Genomic DNA, 23,268 nt, shown 5'->3' with positions numbered 1-23,268 from the left:
TTACAGGTGTGAGCCACCACGCCTGGCCAATCAACACTTTTAAATAATCCAAGGGCTAAAAAAGAAATCACAAAGAAATTTAAAAAATATTTGGAAGTGAATGAAAATGAACATTTGTGAGTCGTAACTAAAGCAGTACTTACAAAGAAATCTATAGTTGTAAATGTTTATATTAGGGGGTTTAAAAGTCTGTAATAATGGTCTAAGCTTCCACCTTAGGAAGTTAGAAAAAGAGAAAATTAAAATAAGTACACAGAAGAGGAGGAATCAATGAAAGAGTTTAATGTAATTTGAATTTAATGTAATTTAATACTTTATTTAATGGAGAAATGAAAAAGAGGAAAAAAAATCCAATGAAGTAAAAAAAAAGTTTTGAAAAGATCAATGAAATCAGTAAAACTTTAGCTGCATTCATCAAGAAAATTGTAGCAAGGTGTAGTGGCTCATGCTTGTAATCCCAACACTCTGGGAGGCTAAAGCAGGAGGATCACTTGAGCCCAGGAGTTCAAGACCAGCCTAAGCAACATAAGGAGACCCTGTTTCTACAAAAAAAGAAAAATAAAATTTGCAGGGCATGGTAGTGTGTGCTATGGTCCCAGCTACTTGGAAGGCTGAGGTGGAAGTATTGCTTAAGCCTGGGAGGTCAAAGCTGCAGTGAGCCATGATTGTGCCACTCCCCTCTGGCCTGGGTGACAAAGAGTGGGATCCTGTTTCAAAAATAAAAATAAAAAAAGAAAATAAAAAATTTAAAAGACACAAATGACCAACAACAGAAATTCCACAGATTCTAATCTTAAAGCTTCTACATGAATAGCATATATCATCAAACATTTAAGGAAAAAAATCATACCAAGTCCACACAAACTCTCCCAGAAAACAGAAGAGGAGAGGATACTTTCCATTTCATGTTATAGAGTCAGTATTACCTTGACATCAACACCAAATAATGCCATGGCAATAAAACTGCAAACCAATGTTCCTCGTTAATATGTAAAAATCCTTAAGATATTAGAACATCACATCCAACCCCATAACCAAATGGGGTTCACTTCAGGAATGCAATGTTAATTCAACATTTAAAAATGAATCCATGTAATTCACATTAACTGAATAATGAAAAAAAGCAAGATAATCTCAGTAGAAGCAGAGAAAAAAACTAACAAAATTCAATACCAATTCATAATCAAAACCCTCAGGAAACTAAGAACAGAAAGGAACTTCCTCAACCTGATAAACAGCATCTTTGAATATTTACAGCTAATATTATATTTAAAGATAAATACTGACCACTTTTCTCCCTAAGTTTCAGAACAAGGTAGGTATACTCACTTTTACCACTTCTATTCAACATTCCAATAGAGGTCCTAGCCAAGGCAATAAAGCAAGAAAATGAAATAAAAGGCATTCAGACTGTGAAGAAAGAAAACAATTTATTCCCAAATGACACAACTGCATACACAGAACATCAGAAGGAATGAATCTACAAAAAAGCTACCAGAACGAATATATAAGTTTGGCAAGATAGTAGAATACAAGAACAACATATTTGAAAAGATTGTATTTCTAGGCTGGGCATAGTAATTCATGCCTGTAATCCCAGAACTTTGGGAGGCTGAGGTGGAAGGACTGCTTGAGTACAGGAGTTTGAGATCAGCCTGGGAAACATTTCCCAGATCAGCCTGGGAAAAAAACATAATTTTTAAAAACAAAAAGTTTTTAAAAATTAGCCAGGAGCAGTGGCACATGTCTGCAGTCCTAGCTACTCAGTTGGCTGAGGCAGAAGGATCACTTGAGCCTGGGAGGTTGAGGATGCAGTGAGGCGTGATCACACTAATGCACTCCAGCCTGGGTGACAGGGTGAGACCCTGTCTTGAAAAAAAAATTGCATTTCTAGGTATTTCTATTAGAAAATTTAAAAATTAAAAATAATGTTTCAAGGGTATGAAATATCTATGAATAAATTTAACAAGCTATGCAAGATCTATACAATGAAAACAAAAAACTGCTAACAGAAACTGAAGAAAACCTAAATAAACGGAATGATATACTATGATCATGAATTGGAAGATTCAGTATGGTTAATGTGTCAATTATCCTTAATAATCTACAAACTCAACACAATTCAACCAGAATCCCAGCAGGCTTTCTGTAGAAAGTGACAAATTGATTCTAGAATATTACTGTGAGAAGGGATTCACAGGCTTTACTAAATTGTCAAAAGGGTCTATGGCACAAACAAAGTTTTAAAGTCCTATCACTTTCCAAATTGTCAACTTCCATGTGTACTCTTTCCTAAAATTGATTTGCCTGAGACCAAGTCTATGTCCTGAAGATTTTCCTTAACTGCTTCTTTCTTCACAATTTTTTCCCACTTGACTAAAACAAAGTATTTCTCTCAGCCATCCCAGTGTTACCGTAGGCCATTTTCCTAGGTGTAAAAAATTTTGTGGGAGGAGGGGGATGCAACTTGTAGATTTAATTCTAAAAGAAAGCCACTTAAGAGTAAAGCACAAGGAAGTTTGGTAAGAAATACTGAAGGAGGCTATACCTTGCTTCTTTCAGGACAGATGTTAATAACAACAAGAACACATGCTATCTATCACAGAATTACAATTAAGAAGATGGTTGTCACAGAGATATAAGAACACATTTCAATTGATAAAATCCAAGGTTTTGATGAAGTAAAGCACTATCACAATATACAACAATTTAGAAATTAGATATTGTGCAACTATTTAAACTCTTAACAAAAACTCCAGATGTGATCAACTTTAAAAATGTGCAAAAGGAGCACACATTATTCAAAATTATTTGATATACAAGCAAAAATATTTGAAGACCACTGATCTCAGGTAGTTTGTATCCCGTTTTCTCTATCAACAAAATTTTACTTACGTAAGTATAACCCACTTTCTTCTATTAAAGATTTGAACTGTCTATAAATGGAAATGGAGACTCACTTTCCCTTTCTAATTTAATGCTGCATTTTTGTAAGCAGCTAGAAAATGTAGCTACTGTCATTATGAAAACATTTACTGGCTACGCCAAGTTGTTCTCTAGGAACATCTGCTGTTGATTTTGATGGGAAGGTGAAAGGATACAAAATTCTATTTAAAACCATACATATCCATTCCTCTAAGGCTGCCTGATAAGCTACATATTAAATGCCTTGCACCTTGTTATACACTGAGAATACAGAGGTTCTGCTTTTTAGGGACTCCATCCAATAGCAGACTCAGTCCTGCAAAGAGTTACAGCAAATAACCTGTGGTAAGAATGTACATGCTATGGAAATATTAAGATGGGCTCAAAACTATAAAGTATTTTTCAGGTAAGAAAAGGCAGAAGAAGTATTCCGGAAGGGATTATAATACCATGTGCCAAGATTCGTAAGGGAGGAAGACTATGGTGTGGTCTGAAAACTACAGAGTTCCATATGAAAACAAAGCGTATTTTCAGAATTGATATTCAATTTTGAGGTGCTATCCGTCATCCAGAGTCAACACTGGTGTACATACGGCAGAGAATAGGCATGGAAATTCATTTGGTGGTTTAATATTTACTGACCATCCACTATGTATCTGATACCATATGAGAAACTGGGAAGGAAGTAAATGAAAAGCTATGAAACATCTTACATCAAAGGGGAAGACAGACAAAACCACCACAGCATTAGCCTACAGGTGATAAAATGCTACAGAATATACATGCACAGTGTTATAGGAACAAAAAGAAGAGGAATAGAATGTTTCCCAAAAACAGTCATGCTAGAGGAGTAAACTGGATAGAGAATAGGAGAACTGTAGGAGTAAAATCACAAAGTGAAAACCAAGTTCAGTTAAAAGCTAAAGAAAAAGGAGAAAGTATGGCAAAGGGGACTAAAAAGCCAGATCACCAAGGACATTGAGTAGTAAGAAATCAAGCTATGGAAGCCACAGAAGGGTTTCAGGCATAAGTAAGATGATCAATCACTCTATCAAGCAGAGTGGAAGATATACTAAAAGTGGAGGCTGAGAATACGGCAAGACTGAAGAGAACTTCAATATGCAATTCAGGGATATTTATAATTCAGAATATATACAAAGCAAGAAAATAAAGGAAACATGGACAAGGAAGATAGAGAAGAGATGGTGGGTAAAGGAGGTATTTCAAAGGTGCTAGTTATACAGATTTTGTATTTACATGTTCAACTACATTATATACTTTTATGCGTTATATTTCACATTTTAAACAAATTTTTAAAGGGAGAAAGGTTGCTGAATTACAAAAATAGCAGTGAGAAAGGAGAAGAAAGGAAAAATTAAGAAACAATTTAAAACCAAGAGAAGAAAAGGACAAAACTAAGAAGTCTACCCCACCTCCAATTTCAGAGTCTTGCTGGAAGGTGAAGCCATTTACCAAGACAGGACATATAGAAGCCAGTTGTTTTATGAGGGAAGAACTCAACTTTGGACATGTAGAATTTGAGTGCCTGAATGACACTCAGATGGAGGTATCTGGTAGGTTTTTAGACACGCAGTCCAAAAACTTAGAAAAAACCGTCCAGACTGAACGTAAAAATTGGTGTACCATGAGCCAGTATGGTAGACTATGGCCTTGAAAAATATCACCCAAGGAGACCCAAGAAGAATACCATGAAAATTACAGAAGGTCAAGGACTGAGTAATCTCCAAGGAGCCTGTAAAATAAGACCTGAACTTAAATTTGAGATTTTGAATTATTAGCATAGCCATTTGACATGTAAGAAACTTAGAGTCCAAATATCTTTTCTTAAAATTATAGCTTTTCATTTTTCCTTTGATTAATGAAGAAAAAAGCCTATATTTTCCAATGACAAAATTATAAATGATGAAAATTCTTATTCATGTAAGGCATTTCTCATTGCATACCATTTATTATAATTCACTAGAAATTCAATCATCTTCCCTTCCTAAATCTCAGCCAAAATAGGATTTGGGGTAGCTTCAGTATGATTCCAAGATTGTATCTCTCTACCATCTAGCTCAGCCATCACCTGGCTTTCAGTAGAACCAGAATGTGAATCTGTTGTAATACTAGATTTTGCATGCACCTGGCAGAAAGTCGGATGAGTGTTACAGCATTTGACAGCAGGTGGCTGAAAGGAACTGGCAATTCTTTCAGTCCTGCCTGCTCATGAATTCTAGATACAGCAAGAAATACAACAGGTAAAATTATATTTATGCTTAAGAAAGACTTTCTGAATTTTCAAATAACATGAATACATACAGTCCTATACTTCCCCAGGAATATATTTTTAATTTTGTCCCCAGCTTCCCAAGCTTACAATCCCGAGAATAAAATATTAAAAAGCAGAATGAGCTTCCATTTTTGTTGAAGTCACTGCAATGCAAATAAAAAGCTTATTGTAATTACATCTGGCAATGAAGTTACATTTAATAACTTTCAGTCTCATGGCACCTAGCAGAGACTAGACTTTCAAAAAGCACAAAATAATAGACACTGACTACAAAGAACAGCAATATAAAACAAAGAAACTCAAAATAGTTTGCTTTATCCCTTAAAGGGGCACAAAGGTCTGAGATTTGTATGTAAATGCCTGAAAATAAGAGAATACCATTTATATAATCACTTACAGTTATTCAATGAATTTTTGTAATTCTAAATAAAAATTACATTCAGAAGACATGAAATATGGTTAAATGCTTCACAAAATCTGGGGGAAAAAATGTGTGCTTATACTCCCATATGCAGTACTTAGCTGCCTGTATTTAAAGAAAGATGATCTTAAGATACCTTCTCTCTCTTTTTTTTTTAGCTGCTCTGAAAGGAGCAGGGCTAACCTTAAGGCCAGAGTTGGCCTTAAGATGTATTCTTGAAATATACGTTTCTGTTTGTGGGAGCACTCAGAGATTACTAGAAGTTTTTAAAAAGAAAGTTTTCAAAAAATGGATAATGCTCTTCTTTGTTCTACACAGAAATCATGTTTAATCTTATTCAGAACAAAGATTAAAACAGCTGAGTACAATCATTCTCTTTACAATTATAAAAAGTATCTAATTATCAGACACAGTTGAGCCAGAACAGATTACAGAAGACAAGCCTGATTTTAAAAATGAACATAAAAAACTGAAGAGACTCAGCAATGTACAGCCAAGTTAGTACACGAATTATTAGGTACCTACTAGGTGAAAAGCACTATGCTTTTCACCATGGGTGAAAGCAGTGGGAGAAACAAGAAGTAAAACATTCAGTTTCCGTCGTTGGTCACAAATTTTAAGACCACTGTACAATAAGATTTAAAAAGCAACATGAGGCCAAGTACAATGGCTCACGCCTGTAATCCTAGCACTTTGGGAGGCCAAGGCAGGAGGATCACTTGAGCTCAGGAGTTTGAGACCAGCCTGGGCAACATAGTGAAACCCTGTCTCTATGTAAATAAAAAAAAAAATACAAAAAAAAAAAAAAGCAACATGAAATTTTAGGCAACATATGCTTAAATATCAAATTAGTAATTTAAACAATAAGTAAGATCTGAGGAAAAATTACATCCAAGTTTTTTGAAGCTATTTCCAGTCCATGTAATTAGTGAACTATAGTTTTTACAACAAGAAGTTAATCAGATTCTTGAAATTATTGTAATTTTTTTTAAAGCAGTAGCAGAGGGATGACAGTTTATCTCTATGCAGGCCTTCCAGCTAGAGAAGAGGGAAAAGGAATAACTGGGTAGGAAATTAGACTAAATGATTATTTCCTTAAAGTCTACAGTTCTTCCTTAATTTAAGAAAGCATAAAATCTCGGCCAGGCGCGGTGGCTCATGCCTGTAATCCCAGCACTTTGGGAGGCCGAGGCGGGTGGATCACGAGGTCAGGAGATCAAGACCATCCTGGCTAACACAGTGAAACTCAGTCTCTACTAAAAATACAAAAAAATTAGCCGGGCATGGTGGCGGGCACCTGTAGCCCCAGCTACTCGGGAGGCTGAGGCAGGAGAATGCCGTGAACCCAGGAGGCAGAGGTTGCAGTGAGCCGAGATCATGCCACTGCACTCCAGCCTGGGCGACAGAGCGAGACTCTGTCTCAAAAAAAAAAAAAAAAAAAGTATAAAATCTCAAATACAATGTATGAAAATAAACTCATAAAACACAAGTACTGTCTAAGATAGTGGTTTTCAAATTCTGATGAACATCTAAATAACCTGGATGACTTCTTAAACCATATAGATGCCTATGTAGTATCTCAAACCTTTGGAATCGGAACCTATAAAGATGAAGTGTATCTGTATCCTGAGAAAGCTCCCCAAGTGATTCTGATGAACAGCAAAGTGCTAAAATTAAGTTAAATGGTTAAGTACACAGTCTTCAGTGGTAAGGAAATCTGAGTTCAAATGCCAATTCTAATATTTACTACAGCCATGACTAACTACCCACCCTAACACTATTTCTAATCTATAAAAAGGGGAAAAGCTAGCTATACCTCAAGTGATTGTTATAAGGATTAACGGTGATGATGAGGTAAATGTTAAGTACAATTACTGGCACATTCAGTAAGCATAAAATGAATTCATTTAACAAACATTCAGCACTTACACATCAGGAGATGAGGAAGGTCTAATTAATTTATTAAGTATTAATAAACATGGCAACTCTTCAATGGTGTGGTAAGAACACATAATCAGGAGAATCTATTCTAATCAGGAAAGTCTTCCCTGAAGTAAGCTGAATGATGAATAGGCATAATTGGCTAAAAAAAGAAAGGAAGGGCATTTCCAAGCAGAGGAAGTAGCATAACCAAAGCCACATACTTGAAGCAGGAGAACAGAAAAGACAGAGTGACTAGGGGAGAAAGGGAATGTCAGAAAGCACAGTGGAGATGAGATTGGAAAGGGGACCGACTATGCAGAGCTTGTAAGGCATGTTAATATGTTCGATTTACTTAAAAATAGCGAGAAGCCACTGAAAGATTTTAAACACAAAGACAATGTTATTAGGTCTACATTTTGAAAAAGTCACTAAGTCTGGTGTGGAAAACTACAGGAGACAACAGTAGATGCAAGCAGACCATAATCAGGAAGCTAGGGAAGTGGTCAAGATGAGAGATGGCAGTGGCTTGGAACAGGAGGACTACTGTTACAGACTAAGAGTAGACAAGAGTCAAGAGATATTCAAGAGGCAAAATCAACAGGACTTCATGAGAGACTGAGTATGAGGCATGAGAGAGGAACTGTCAAACTTCAACTTCTATAGAAAAGAATGGATAGTGATGCTACCCACGGAGTTAAACACAGTAAGAGGAGCTATTTTTCTTCCTGGGGTGAGGGAAGGGAGGTATATCATGAATTTCAAACATGTGAGTATGAGTAGTTATTCCCAGTAACAGGGTTGATCTGTACAGGAAGTATTCCATACTACAGAAGTACAATGTGCCTGTATATATTTTATTGGGTATTTATGAATCTTAGAGACCAAATAGGTTTCTGCATGTGAGTAATGTAAACCTAAAAAGAATGAAGGCCCTCACCTTCCATTAGGTTCCCTTCCTTTACACAATCCCCCAAAAGCATTCTTTAAGATTACAGTTTAATGTTGCCTCAAGAAGTAATTTATATACTCAGCTGATTTCATTTTTAAATATTTTAAAAATATTTGTGCTAAAGAATAAGACAGCAAACCAAACAACAACAACAAACCTGCAAAGTCCAAAAGGAATCTTCAAGCATCTCACTTTCAAGCCATCACCAGAACATGACGGGGTTTTACAGTGACAGGCTGATTTGGAGCATTTTTGCCAAACTATTTATTTTTCAGAACGGAGACATGCTACTTAGAAAACTCATTCATAGAATCCAATGTTTTTAAAAAGTGTCATCACAAGTAATTCCTGAGTTTCACGTACTAAAAAACAGTTGACACCTTCCAATGAAGTCACTACAGGCATATAGCGCTTTTAAGCGGCTTGTCTGGAGCCTCCTCGAGTGCTTTAGAGGGTGGATTTGATAATATGGTCTCCTTAATTACGGATCACAGGTATGTGCTCAGTCAGAGTCCAAGAAGTTTTTGCAAGCTTTATCGGTCTAAACCTTCCTCCATCCGTTCTCTTCCGCTTAGAAAAACAAGACTGCAGGAGTAACCGGTGGGGTTTTTTGTCTTAACAAAACACCTGCCCCACCCACCTCACACACAATAACCTTCCATTCCAGAACTAAAGCTACTGTCAGAGAAGGACTGCGGGCGGCAGGGCCCCGGCTGGTGACCCAAGCTACCGAATTCCAGATCTCAGAACTGAGGGGAGCTCTCTCACTCGGTCCTAGAGTAGTGTCCAATGTCCCCGAAAGGTACCACGTTCTCCACCACCGAAACCCGAGCTCCCCAGCCGGCATGGGGGGCTCTCCCTTCGGCAGCTGACTCCGATCCCCGGTCTCCCGTCGCCTCAAGGCCTCTTCCGAGGACTCGGCCCTCTCGGATCAGCTCCCCGGAGCTCGCTGGTCGCCCAGCCCTGCTATGAGCGGGCGCCGACCGCCGATCGCCCGGCCGGCCGCCGGCAGGCCCGTCACCAGGCAACATTCACCAGCCCAGGCGGCCCCGGGAGGCCTACCCCGGGCGCGAGTCCTCCATTCCCTCCTCGCCGGCCCCGGGAGCCCAGGCGAGAGCGCGGCCAGTGAGGGAGGTTGCTCGGTGCCGGCGGCCGGTCACTTACCTCTTCCTTCTCCTTCCAGGAGGGGCGGTGCTGGGGCTCTTTCCCCCCGCCCCCCTAACAAACGCCGCCTGGCTATTCCTGCTTTGCCTTGGTGCCTGGCCGCTGACTCCGGCTTTACTCCATATCCTCCGCCGCCCCCGCGGTCGCAAACGTCGGAGCTGGAGGAGGGAAGGGGGTGAGGAGGGGAGGGACTGGGGACGAAGAGTAAGGGAGGGGGAAAAAGACTAAAAGACCTGCTGGCCGGGGGCATGACGTCACTTCCTGCTGGTTCGGAAGAGGCGGGGCCAGGACTTCTCTCCGCCCCCTGGTGTCAGTTGGGGGCGGGGCTATGGTGCCAGAGGAGGAACCAGCACGCGAGCTTATGGCGGTTCTTTTGACTCCGCGGTTCCGTAGACTTGGCAGTCAGAACGAGCTTCCGGGCCCAGGGCTGAACGGGCCAAGTTCCATGAACCGTAGAGGTGGCTTCTGCCGGAAAAGGAGGACATGCAGCCCTGTATATCCTAGTCAAAGGTGTAGTGAAGGTGGAGTGGGGAGCTGAGGGGAGCGGGCGGCTGGGACTCTGCTCCTCATCGGTCCAGGGCCCCGCCCATTTCCTAGCCCGCCCCCTTCGTGGTCTCCCAGGCACTGGACTGGGGGACCCAGGACTGAGGCTTTTTAGGGGTTACTCTGGTGAAGTGCCCTTGGAGCATGCAGGAAAGCATTTTTTCCCAAACTTTAATATACATACGAATCCCTAGGATCTTGTGAAAATGCAGATTCTGATTGAGGAGTAGGGTCTGATAATCTGCGTTTCTAATACATGTCCAGATGGCACCAATGCTGCTGGTCCCTAGGCTACACTTAGAGCAACAAGGGGTTAAAGTACTAGAGGGCAAGTTCCTTGAGCTAGAGGAGTGATTTCTTTAATCTAGCCTACTTGTTTAAGGAAGGTTAGAGAGGTAGATTGTCCATGGAAAACAGCTAGGCTCCACCGCTCTGTCTTCCGCCAACTCCTTCGAGTACCCTCCTGCCCAACTCCGCCCATCACTTTCTGGCCTCCCCTCCTTAGTCTACGCTCTGCCCACAATGTCTGGGGATAAGATTTCTGGAGTGATTAGACGGGTGACTTCTGTTACAGAAGGAATTTGAGGGTGGTGGATTTTTATTTGTCATTTTATCGTAAACATACGTGTAGTTGGGCATACCTTTTGCGGTTATACGTAGTCGGAGAAGAGAGCTTAAATTCTTGGATTCTACCCACTTCCCCCTGCAAATCTAGAAAAACATTCTAGATGTTCTAAGTTATTCCCTTATCATTCTTTAAATGTTTTAATTAAAATTTTACTGGGGTGGGGAAGAATGAAGAATGACTACGAACTATAGGTTTCTTTGTGGAATGATGCAATGGTCTGAAATCAGACAATAGTGATGGCTGTACAACTTTGTGAATGTACTAGAAAACACTGAATTGTACACTTTAAAAGGGTGAATTTTATGGCATGTGAACTATATCTCAGTAGTTTTTACTGTCTCCAGTTAATTAAAATATGAATTTATATGTGCCCATTATAACAAGTCAGAAACATAGAATAAAAAATGATGTTAACTTGACTGGGCTCAAATGAAAAACATATATTAAAAAATGAACATCCTCTTTCATCAGCCACCATTACAATCCTTCTTCCCCAAGGTTACTCGTTTGAAGTTTATTCTTCCAGTTCTTTCTGTTTATTTACATACATTTTTATGTAGGTTGGGAATTCATTTTTACCTAAGTAGGATAATAATATACAAGTTGTTCTGCTCAGCTCATTTTAAAAAAAATTTTGTTTTGGGTTTTTATTTTTCCCTTCTTAATGAGATCCTTGCACACTATAAACATAGCTCTACTTCATTCTTTCTAATGGCTGGCTACTATTCTATAGTAAGGGTATATCATAATTTAACTGTTTTTTTCAGGTAATAGACTGTTGTCGTTTTTTTTTTTTTCCATTGCCCAGGCTGAAGTGCAATGATGTGATCTCGGCTCACTGCAACCTCCACCTCCTGGGTTCAAGCAATTCTCCTGCCTCAGCTTCCCAAGTAGCTGGGATTACAGGTGCACGACACCATGCCCAGCTAAATTTTTTTGTGTTGTATTTTTAGTAGAGATAGGATTTCACCATGATGGCCAGCGTGGTCTTGAACTCCTGACCTCCACCTGTCTCAGCCTCCCAAAGTGTTGGAATTACAGGCGTGAGCTACCGAACTTGGCCAACCGTTTTTGTTTCTAATTGAGACAAAGTCTCACTCTGTTGCCCAGACTGGAGTGCAGTGTGGAGGTCATAGCTCACTGCAGCCTTGACCTCCCCGGCTCAAGTGATCCTCCCACCTCAGCCTCCTGAGCAGCTGGGACTATAGGAGCATGCCACCATGCCCCACTAATTTTTTGTATTTTTTATAGCGTCTCCCTGTGTTGCCCAAGCTGGTCTTGAAATCCTGAGCTCATGCGATCCTTCTGCTTCAGCCTCCCAAAGTGCTGGGATTACAGGCATGAGCCACCACTGAACCTGGCCAGTAATGGACATTTTTATTGTTTTTAGGTTTTCATTATTTCTCAGCAATTTTTTTTTCTTTTTGCCCAGAGAAGTGAGATTTCTTTTATTTGGAGAGTAAGTTCAGCATGTGATAAGGACTGTTTTTTTTTTCATTGGCCAATATGTTCATGTAAGATAAGGCACATCTTTATCTAAACCCCTTAATTGGGAGCAACAGTGGAAGCACTTTCTAGAGCCCAGTATCTCTGCAATGTTTGGTAGTTTCATTTCATAATTTAGATAATTGGGTTATATTCAAGTATTCGACTCAAGTGGGTATGTGACCCTCTGTTTCGTTTTTCAGCAAACTTTTTTTTTGTTTTGGAGACAGAGTCTTGCTCTGTCACCAAGGCTGGAGTGCAGTGGCGCAATTTCAGCTCACCGCAACCTCCACCTCCTGGGTTCAAGAGATTCTCCTGCCTCAGCCTCCCGAGTAAGTGGGATTACAGGCGCACGCCACCACACTCAGCTAATTTTTGTATTTTTAGGAGAGGCAGAGTCTCACCATGTTGGCCAGGCTGGTCTCGAACTCCTGACCTCAGGTGATCTGCCTGCCTTGGCCTCCCAAAGTGCTGGGATTACAGGTATGAGCCACTGTGCCTGGCCTCAGCAAACTTTTTAAACAGCTGTTTTAAACAATTTTAAAAAATTGATTATTTAGTTCCTTGCCTTGATCTCCCTAATGAAGAGCTTACCATTGTTCAAAAGGGCAAAAAGAAAAGGCAAAGAGTTTGGTGAAGCCACAACTCTGTAATAATCAATACTCAAATGTATTTGCATTACTTTTAAATGTGCCCTAAAATAACATTCTTGAAGATTAAGTATAGCTAGTAGTTAACCATGTAATAAGGGTATATAAATTTAGGTAATAATATATTTCACATCAGTAAAGCAAGTTCCTAGGTTTGCTCTGTTTTTATTGGCAGACCCACATGGTGCAACTGAATAAATATACTATAGTTTATGTAAGATGTGAAATGACACATAAGAAGGATGTTAGCAGCAGATATGCCTTCAACAGGCATAAGGTTGTCAAAACTGAAAAGTTTGCATATTTTTGTATAATCTAGATTTGTTAGAAATGTATATTTAATTTTTTTCAGGACGCTCTGGTCCTTTTCAAGCTACTCAGCTATGGGATGGTATTATTCACTCTCTTCAGGCCCAAGTGAAAATAAAAAGAAGGAGGCATCGTTTACGAACATACGAAGACTGTTTTACTGGTTCTGATGCTGTCAATGTGGTCTTAAGTCGTCGTATGCAAAATACATGCCTAAGTAGCAATGAGATCTCTCGTCTTAAAGGAGTTCGTCTTTGCCAAGTTCTAATGAATCACAAAGTATTTGAACCAGTAGGAATGAAGAAGCTTTTCAAAAAAGAAAAGGAATTGGAATTTGAAGATTCCAACACGTCTCTACACGTTTCTAGGCAATAAATCATCTTACAATTGTTGCAAAAGACAAAAGGATGCTGAATGAGTTCAATGATGAAATAAAACCAAAAGAAACCTTGAAGTTAGTGTTACCTAAGATACTGTAATATATTTTATTTAGACCCTAGAAGAACTATCTTTATTGCGCTAAACTCGAATGTGTACTTTTTTTCAGAAGCCAATTAAAAAAAAATCCATGTAAAAATTAATACACTTATGCATCTCCTCTAAAACTGGAATGATGCAATAGACTAGAATTAGATAATAGTGATGACTGCACAACTTTGTGAATGTACTAGAAAGCATTGAGTTATACACTTTAAAAGGGTGACTTTTGGCCAGGCAGGGTGGCCCACGCTGAGGCGAGATGGACAGGAGTTCGAAACCAGCCTGGCCAATTTTTGCATTTTTAGTAGAAAATTTCTACTAAAAATTTCTACTAAAAATGCAAAGTAGAAAATTTCTACTAAAAATGCAAAAATTAGCGGGGTGTGGTGGCAGGTGCCTGTAATGCTAGCTATTCAAGTGGCTGAGTGAGGCACAAGAATCGCTTGAGCTGGGGAGGTGGAGGTTGCTGTTAGCCAAGATTGTGCCACTGTACTCCAGCCAGGGCGACACAGTGAGAATCTGTCTCAAAAAAAAAGTGAATTGTATGGGATGTGAATTATATCTCGGTAGTTTTTACTGTTCCCAATATAGCAGCATCTGTTGCTGTAACCAAAAATATGTTATTCCTTTTCCTTTACAACATTTTGTTTTCCTTAGAGCAAATACATTTTTGTTTTCTGTTTTGCTTAGTTGTTGAAGACATTATCACATACATTTTTCAGAATTTATACCAGGAAAAACTATGTCTTCTAAGGAATGGATATGCTTTCTAATTTTGAAAAATGACTTAGCCAATGTATTAAAAGCCAAGGTTTTCTGGAAACTCAGATCAAAAACTTTCTCTTCCATCATAACAACTATGTTAACCTTAGAATTAGCATATATGCTTTTCTTCTGGATTTAGAATTCTAATTTGTCCTCTTTTGGTGATAGTCTATTAAATGAATTATTTGCATATTTTATTATAAGCTGCCTGAAATCCTTTTTGGAAATAGAGAATGTATGAATAAATTTTAATACATTAATTTAAATGTATATTTGAAATTTTGGTTCTGTGTATAATGAAAAGAGCCACATATTATTTTTTAACAGACCAGAATATGAAATGATTTCAAATCCTCTAGCACAAGAGATTGGTGAGGAAAGAATTGAGGAACTTATTCATACAATAAATGGGAATCCAGCTTTATGTCCAAATATCACAGTTCAGAAACCTTTTCTCCGGCTTTCAAAAGAAGGTAATTTGTTTTCATTATTGTTTTCAGAACTTGGTAAGGAAGAACTAACTTCTTTTTAACAGGTTCTTATGAGCAGTTTCAAGGTCACAGCAAAATAGAGCAGAAAGTACAGTTCCCACATACCCCTTGCTTCCACTCACACACAACCTTCCCCATTATCAACATCCTGCACCGAAGTGGTGCTTTTGTTATAATCAATGAATCTACATTGATACATCATTATCACCCAAAGCCCATAGTTTACATTAAGGCTCAGTCTTGGTATTGTACATTCTATGGGTTTGTATAAATTTTTGATGACATATATCTGTCATTATAGTATCATACAGAATAGTTTCACTGCCCTAAAAATTCTCTGTGCTTCATCTACTCTTTCCTCCGTTCTCTCTAACCTTAGGCAATCGCTAATACTTTCACTGTTTCCAAGAACTGACGTTTTAAATGTGATTTAAGTAGTGTATTAGTGTGTTGACTCCCTCCTCTTCCCTGTAGGAGTTTTCTTCTACAGAGCAATTACATCAGGTAAGACAGGTGAGGCAGTATACATCTAGTAACACTTAATTCATTTTTTACAATGACCATGACCAGATTAACTGGAGGTGCTATAGTCTGTACTACGAGAGAAAACATACGGACTCACCACAGTCCTTAGTATTTGTACTGCAAGACCATCTTCTTATGAGTGTATCCTTTGTCCATTGTATATACTCCTCCCAAACATCTTCCTACTCTTTCCCTTTCTCACAACAAACTAGCTAGACTACCTATTGCACCACTCCCCTTTACTATGTACTTCATCTACTAGTGTTTCTCTCCTTAAAATGCCACTAATGGCAGAAAAAAGAGCACCGTAGCCAGGGCAGTTAGGAGAGATATATACAAAATTCATTAATGGCCCTTTACTCCATTTGGTCAAACCATGACCAGAAGCAAGACTAGTCATGACTTGCACGCTGGAGGAGTATGATTTATCAACAATAGTTAACATTGGCATGATAAAGGAAATACAAGGTGCCCAAAGAAAGGGTGTGGAATTGAGAAGACAAGCTAAAAGATAACTCTCTTTTTTTTTTTTTTTTTTGAGACGGAGTCTCACTCAACATTGCCCAGGCTAGAGCGCAGTGGTGTGATCTTGGCTCACTCCAACCTCCAAGTGATTCTCCTGCCTCAACCTCCAGAGTAGCTGGGACTACAGGTGCCCACCACCACACCTGGCTAATTTTTGTATTTTTAGCAGACACGGGGTTTCACCATGTTGGCCAGGCTGGTCTCGTACTCCTGACCTCAAGTGATCCACCTGCCTCAGCCTCCCAAAGTGCTGGTATTACAGGCATGAGCCACCTCGGCTGGCCATCGAGACACAGTTTCACTCTTTCGCCCAGGCAGTAATTTGTATATATTTTTCTCTCTTATTGTTCATATTTTCGGGATTTTTTTGTTTTACCTACTAGGAAGTATCTTCAAATGTATCCTCCAGTTTTCTTACTGATACCTAAAAGCACTTTTCATTTTTTTCTTCTTTTTTTACTTTTTCCTAAAAGCACTTTTAACTTCTCAGAATTTCCTTTCTTGTGGCATCCTGTTTTTGTTTTATGGTTGCTTGTTTTGTTTACCTTTATATCCCTGGCACTTAGAACAGGAGTTTGAGACTGCAGTGAGCTATGATCATATTATGGCACTCCAGCCTGGATGACAGAGCAAGACCCTATCTATCTATCTATCTATCTATCTATCTATCTATCTATCTATCTATCTATCTATACATTTTAGAATTTCACATGAAATCTCCCATTTTTATACATTAATTTTCTTCAAAGTACTTTATAACCAAGCAAATCGTGGCTGTGGGCCAAATTTAGTCCACAGGCCACTGGCTTGGGAGCTCTGCAGGAAACTTACTATAACATTGCTTTTGTAATTTTGTTAGATTAAAGGAAAACCAGGCTGGTCCAAGTGCAATGGTATTTACAACTAATTGATTACAACCAGTTACAGATTTCTTTGTTCCTTCTCCACTTCCACTGCTTCACTTGACTAGCCTTAAAAAATAAAAAATAGGTCGGGCACAGTGGCTCATGCCTGTAATCTCAGCACTTTGGGAGGCCAAGGCAGGCAGATCACCTGAGGTCGGGAGTTCAAGACCAGCCTGACCAACATGGAGGAACCCTGTCTTTACTAAAAACATAAAATTAGCCATGCGTGGTGGCGCATGCCTGTAATCCCAGCTCCTCAGTAGGCTGAGGCAGGAGAAATCACCTGAACCCAGGAGGCAGAGGCTGTGGTGTGCCATTGCACTCCAGCCTGAGCAATAAGAGCAAAACTCCATCTCAAAAATAAATAAATAAATAAAAACAGGCCGGGTGCGGTGGCTCACACCTGTAATCCCAGCGCTTTGGGAGGCCAAGGCAGGTGGATCACTTGAGGTCAGAAGTTTGAGACCAGCCTGGCCAGCATGGTGAAACCCCATCTCTACTAAAAATACAAAAATTAGTCTGGCGTGGTGGTGCACACCTGTAGTCCCAGCTACTCTGGAGGCTGAGGCAGGAGAATCGCTTCGGCAGGGGAGGTAGAGGTTGCAGTGAGCCGAGACTGCACCACTGCATTCCAACCTGGGCAGAGTGACACTCTGTCTCAAAAAATAAGTAAATAAATAAAAATAAAATAAAAATAAAGGAAAAACAAAGTATTAATTATGATGATGGTTAGGGTGATGAAAAACTTAACAGGAACTTAACAGGAATGACTGGAAATCCAAGATAAAATTGGCCTAATACTGTATTTTAGTTTAAAAACAACGAACTACAATTATCTGTGTTACTATAAATAGAAAGATAAATAGTAATCTTATATTCTTTCAGATGTATAATATAAGTTATAAGCATGACTAGTAGTTTTTTATATTTGGAATGTGTCTTTATGATCAGCATAACAAAAAATTAATATGGCTCATAACTCTGATGTTTAAGATCAATCTTGAAAAATTGTAATATAACAAGTGTAAATTATCTAATCATTAAATTAACCCATAATATTACTACTGAACCAGTTTTGCTTTTGTATTATTTAGAAATAGAATTATTTTATAATATTGGTTGAATGTGTATGTTTTATTTGCCAATCTTGATCATTGCATTACTTTCCTTTTCAAGTTATACAAGATGTTTGGAAAGAACAAACATTATTATGTCTTCTTTGATCGATTCACCTTCCATTCTTGGACAATATTTTGGAGCCTCCAGTTAAAACACAAAATCTTCTATTAAACAAAGAGGAAGATCTTGTTACCGCTAATACTTGCCTAGACAGAGAACTTATTCCAAGTTTATGTCTACTGAATAAGTGACCATTGTTATTGTCAAATAATTTATAAACAGTTTTTTTCACATATTTGCCCTTGCTATTTTAAAATGTGAGAAAATATTCATGTTATAAGCTGATACCATCTCTCTTTTATAAATTATCATTATGAATCCCCATTTGATCTAACAAAGCCATCGGTCATGACCTACAAGATCACTGGAAATCAGAGTGGTTTGGTTCATATGAATTCATTTATATGTCAGTCGTCTTCTCCCTGCACCATCCAAAATTCTGTCATTTCCATTTTATTATCCTAAATAATATAGCCATCCCAGTTTCTACCAGCTTATTTATCCCTGCCCTAGAAGAATCCATAGTCTAGAAGGGGAGACATACATGAGAGAAAAAATTATAATCTGACGAGATAAGCCCTATCATAACATCAGCCTAATTTGTAGATAAGAGATTAAGGGAACCCTGAATGAGCCTCCTTTCCCGTTTACTCCCAACTCCAAGCTATTTCTCACTTCTGAATAAAGCAGCTGATGGAAACTATAGGCATTAGACCTTGAGTACTATTGGGATTCCAGCAGGGAGAACTGATATAGTGCTTCCTCCTATGTGAGCCAAACAAGGAAAGAAGATTAGACACCAAAGCTGAGGACCAGAAAACGTCGTATCTTGTGAAGAGATTAGTGATCAGAGACCTCTGGACCCTCTTAGTCAACTGTGGTCCTGTTTGTACATGGCAGATTTCTCTTATTCGCAATAGGCCAAGAAAGACCCAAACAAAGGGCTGAGTCTTCCTGCCCTTGAGTCAGGGGTAGTATAGGGACACCAGAAAAGAAACAGGATTTCTGCAGGTGCCTCTGCAGGGAACCCACAGGAGCCAGTCTGCCTTAAAAAGCTTCCAGGCAGAAGGGGCAGGTTATCTGTAAGAGAAAAGCAATCAAACTTTCATTAGTCTTTTCATCTGCAATACTAGGATCTGGAAGACAATCACACATATTAGGCAAGATGTACTATTCATCTGTCAGGAGAAAAAAAAGAGAAAGAAGGAAAGAAGGGCCAAAGGGCCTGTAATCCCAGCAACTTGGGAGGCTAAGGTGAGACGATTGCTTGAGGCCAGGAATTCAAGGAAGACAACATAGCGAGACCCTGTCTCTCTAAAAAAAAAAACAAAAAAAATTTAATTAGCTAGGCATGACAGCACATGTCTGTAGTCTCAGCTGCCCAAGAAGCTGAGGTGAAAGGATCACATGAGCCCAGGAGTTGGAAGTTAGAGCGAGCTATGACTATGTCACTGCGCTCTAGCTGGGTGACATAGCGAGACCCTGTGTCATATTTAAAAAAGAAGAAAGAGAGGGAAGGAGGGAGGGAGAAAGAAAGGAACAAAAGGGGAGAGGGAGGGAGGGAGGAAGGAAAGAAAGATATTTGAGGATTATAAAGAATTCAGGCCAGGCACAGTTGCCCACACCTATAATCCTAGCACTTTGGAAGCCCAAGGCAGATGGATCACTTGAGTCCAGAAGTTTGAGACCAGCCTGAGCAACCACAGCAAAACCCCATCTCTATAAAAAATACAAAAATTAGTCGGGCGTGATGGTGCACGCCTATAGTCCCAGGTACTCGGGAGGCTGAAGTGAGACGATTGCTTGAGCCCAGGAGGTAGAGGTTGCAGTGAGCCGAGATCATGCCACTGTACTCCAGCCTTGGCAACAGAGTAAGACCCTGCACCAAAAAAAAAAAAAAAAAAAAGTCAAAAAAAAGGGACATATCCTTAAGGGAAATTACAATAAATACTAACCTATCTTGGCAAAACCTGGGGATTGGGAGGGCAGCAGATATGGAAAAGGGAGAAATAAAGGCCTTCTAAAGGAGTCACTGGAGGGCAGGGATGACAGGACCCTAAATTTCTTATCTTACTGTGGAAACAATGTATGGTGGGGTAAACAGTACATCTAGGTTAGGGAAATATTTGGTATCTTATTTTCAAATAATAATAGAACCATATGCATCTCATCGGAGCAGGAAAAGGGAGGGTAACTACTAACAAAATTAGAAATAAATAATAAAGCGTTCATTAAAAATTATTTTAACTTCTTGAAAATAAAGGTCCATAAAGGTGTGGTGGTATTCAGTAAGGAATACAGCCATTCCCTCTCATACAGTCCTTCACTCATCCAGCGAAATGTATTGAAATGCTTCTCCCAAAAAATAATTTCTTCTTTAGATTTATCTAGCTTTAATAAGCTAGTTTTTATCATGTTTTATCAAATAGTGCTTTAGTTAAATGGAAATGTTAACCGTTGCTTTATTTTGGTTTGCATTTTCCCTCTAGGATCAATAACTAGCTTAATGCAGCAATTGAATGCTTGGAGTATTTCCCTGACCAGTTAGTAGTTATAATTAGCAGTTACTGCAAAACAGAAATGAAGAGACAAGATTGAACAGTCAGAAGATACTCTTTGATGTCATAGCAAAATACTATGCTCAAGAGAGAGATTGCCTATTAACTGATGAGTATTTTGATATTTATTCAGGACTTATTGAACTTTTAGGTAAGACAGGATGTTTATACTTTAATTTTTAGTGTAATAAAATACTTTAAAATATACAAGATGAAATAGAAAATTGTGTATACTCTATGAGTATTACATTTTAATATTTTTCTTCTATGATGTCAAGGTACTTCAGGAAGTCTTGTTTTACTTCACTACTATTGCCTACCTTGTAAATTCTATTATCAAATGTAACTAATATAGTATAGTGCATAAATCTAAGGAATACATCACAGAGCATCGCAGGGACATTCTAAGAAACATGATATAGCCGGGCGCGGTGACTCACACCTGTAATCCCAGCATTTTGGGAGGCCGACGCAGGGTGAGTCACCTGAGGTCAGGAGTTCGAGATCAGCCTGGCCAACATGGTGAAACCCCATCTCTACTAAAAATACCAAAAATTAGCCAGGTGTAATGGCGGGCGCCTGTAGTCGCAGCTACTCTGGAGGCTGAGGCAGGAGAATGGCATGAACCCGGGAGGCAGAGCTTGTAGTGAGCCGAGATCGTGCCACTGCACTCCAGCCTGGGTGACAGAGCGAGACTCCGTCTCAAAAAAAAAAAAAAGAAAGAAAAAAGCATATGATATAGTATAAGGATTTAAGAACTGAGGTACCTAGAAATACTAACTTCTGAGTTATTAATTTGATAAACTTTCAGCAAAATAAAAAGTGAATGACATGTCATTTTTTAGCTATGTAAGTGGCCATATAATTTCATGTTAAAAACAAAATAATGTTCGATAATGCTGGATATAGCTACATCACATATTACATAGAATTATATAATTCCATAATAAAAAGTTTTAATTGTAGAAAAGAACCTGCAAACCAATACAACATTGTAGCATTTTAATTGACTACTAAATAAATACTTACTATACTCTCCATTTTTCATCCTATGCTTTGTTTTCTTTGTAACCCATATAACAGAAAATGAGAAAAGGGCAGAAGCACTTGAAGCAATACAACTATATCTAAGATTGCTGTTGCCGAACATTAGAGAAGAATTACGACGGCTACTTACTTTTATGGCGTGGCGTCAAAGCCCAATGCCTACAAGTTGCAAAACCAAGTGAAAAATTTTGCTAAGTTTTACCATTTTTTTGCTATTTTTTTCCTTTAAAAACCATTTATGCTAATGTTAATGTTTCTGTTTACAGTATGATAATAAAACAGTGGTCCTGAAAACTCTTGCCATATCAGTTTCGCAGACCAAATCATTATTAAAAGTGTGGGCAGAACAACTGGTCTGGTTTCTACTGGAGTACCACTCTGAGCTCTTCAAGGTATCTCTGGCATTTTGCCTGGGCACTTTTATTACTAAGCTACTTGTGTCAAGCAAAAAAGAAAATCATTCACTTAGTAAATAATTTACTAAGTACCTATAATGTGCAAAGTTTAAAGAAATGCTGACTCCCCACACCCATAAAAGAGAAGGAAGGAGACTTAAAACCATTTTGTTGGCTGGGCACAGTGGCTCATACTTGTAATCCCAGCACTTTGGGAGGCCGAGGCAGGTGGATCACTAGAGCCTAGGAGTTCGAGACCAGCCTGGGCAACATAGCAAAACCCCATCTATACAGAAAAATAACAGACCGAGCACAGTGGCTCATGCCTGTAATCCCAGCATTTTGGGAGGCCCAGGTGGGTGGATCACCTGAGGTCAGGAGTTCGAGACCAGCCTGGCCAACATGGCAGAACCCCGTCTCTACTAAAAATACAAAAATTAGCCAGGTGTGGTGGCACGTGCCTGTAATCCCAGCTACTTAGGAGACTGAAGCAGGAGAATCGCTTGAACCTAGGAGGCAGAGGTTGCAGTAAGCCAAGACTGCATCACTGCACTCCAGCCTGGGCAACAGAACAAGACTCTGTCTCAAAAAAAAAAAAAAACAAGGCGTGGTGGCACACACCTGTGGTCCCAACTACTAGGGAGGCTGAGGTGGGAGGGTCAGTTGAGCCCGTGAGGTTGAGGCTGCAGTGAGCTGTGATCACACCATTGCACTCCAGCGTGGGTGACAGAGTGAAACCCTGTCTCAAAACAAAGCAAAACACTTAGGAGTAGCAGTAGCATTAGTAAAACATGGTCTTAATATATTTTGAAGCATTTTTGAAAGAGTTTTTTTTAGCCTCACTATTGTATTTTAGTACCAGATAATAGTATGAATACTTTTAATGGTGTTATTTCTCCAAAGCCTCTATAAAGAATTCTCTTTCTTCTGTTTCCTTGCTTAAAAATGCGTCTAACTGGGCACAGTGATACATGCCTTTAACCCCAGCTACTCTGGAGGCTGGGGTGGAATGACTTGAGCCCAGGAGTTTTCAACTAGCCTGGGCAACATTGCAAGACCCCATTTTATTTTTAAAAAATTTTTTGTCTCATGTCATAATGCAACATAT

At 39.1% G+C, this 23,268-nt stretch overlaps 2 protein-coding genes across 3 annotated transcripts in view; one reads left to right on the top strand and one right to left on the bottom strand.

The window, feature by feature from the left end:
• The window catches only part of SCYL2 (SCY1 like pseudokinase 2), a 70,616-nt gene extending 60,685 nt beyond the window's left edge, over nt 1-9,931 (bottom strand). The window contains exon 1 of one of the 2 annotated variants that reach the window (XM_005571983.4): nt 9,676-9,931. The gene's annotated coding sequence lies outside the window, so the exon portion shown is untranslated. Of the gene's footprint in view, nt 1-8,668; nt 9,434-9,675 lie in introns of those variants that run through there. The other variant, XM_065524693.1, reaches the window with a different exon arrangement.
• Nucleotides 9,932-9,997: 66 nt separating this feature from the next.
• On the top strand, nt 9,998-22,285 carry DEPDC4 (DEP domain containing 4). The gene is given in 11 exon segments (XM_015431421.3): nt 9,998-10,196; nt 13,334-13,637; nt 13,639-13,701; nt 13,703-13,744; nt 14,863-15,008; nt 18,167-18,356; nt 20,650-20,717; nt 20,720-20,869; nt 21,802-21,903; nt 21,906-21,943; nt 22,032-22,285. Coding segments are annotated over 11 exon segments (1,506 nt in total). The 5' UTR covers nt 9,998-10,003; the 3' UTR covers nt 22,242-22,285.
• Nucleotides 22,286-23,268: the final 983 nt, after the last annotated feature.

Source organism: Macaca fascicularis, chromosome 11, assembly GCF_037993035.2.
Source record: "Macaca fascicularis isolate 582-1 chromosome 11, T2T-MFA8v1.1".
In the NCBI taxonomy this organism is placed as follows: domain Eukaryota; kingdom Metazoa; phylum Chordata; class Mammalia; order Primates; family Cercopithecidae; genus Macaca; species Macaca fascicularis.
Note: the sequence above shows the minus strand (reverse complement) of the source record. Positions and strands in the feature narration are given on the sequence as shown.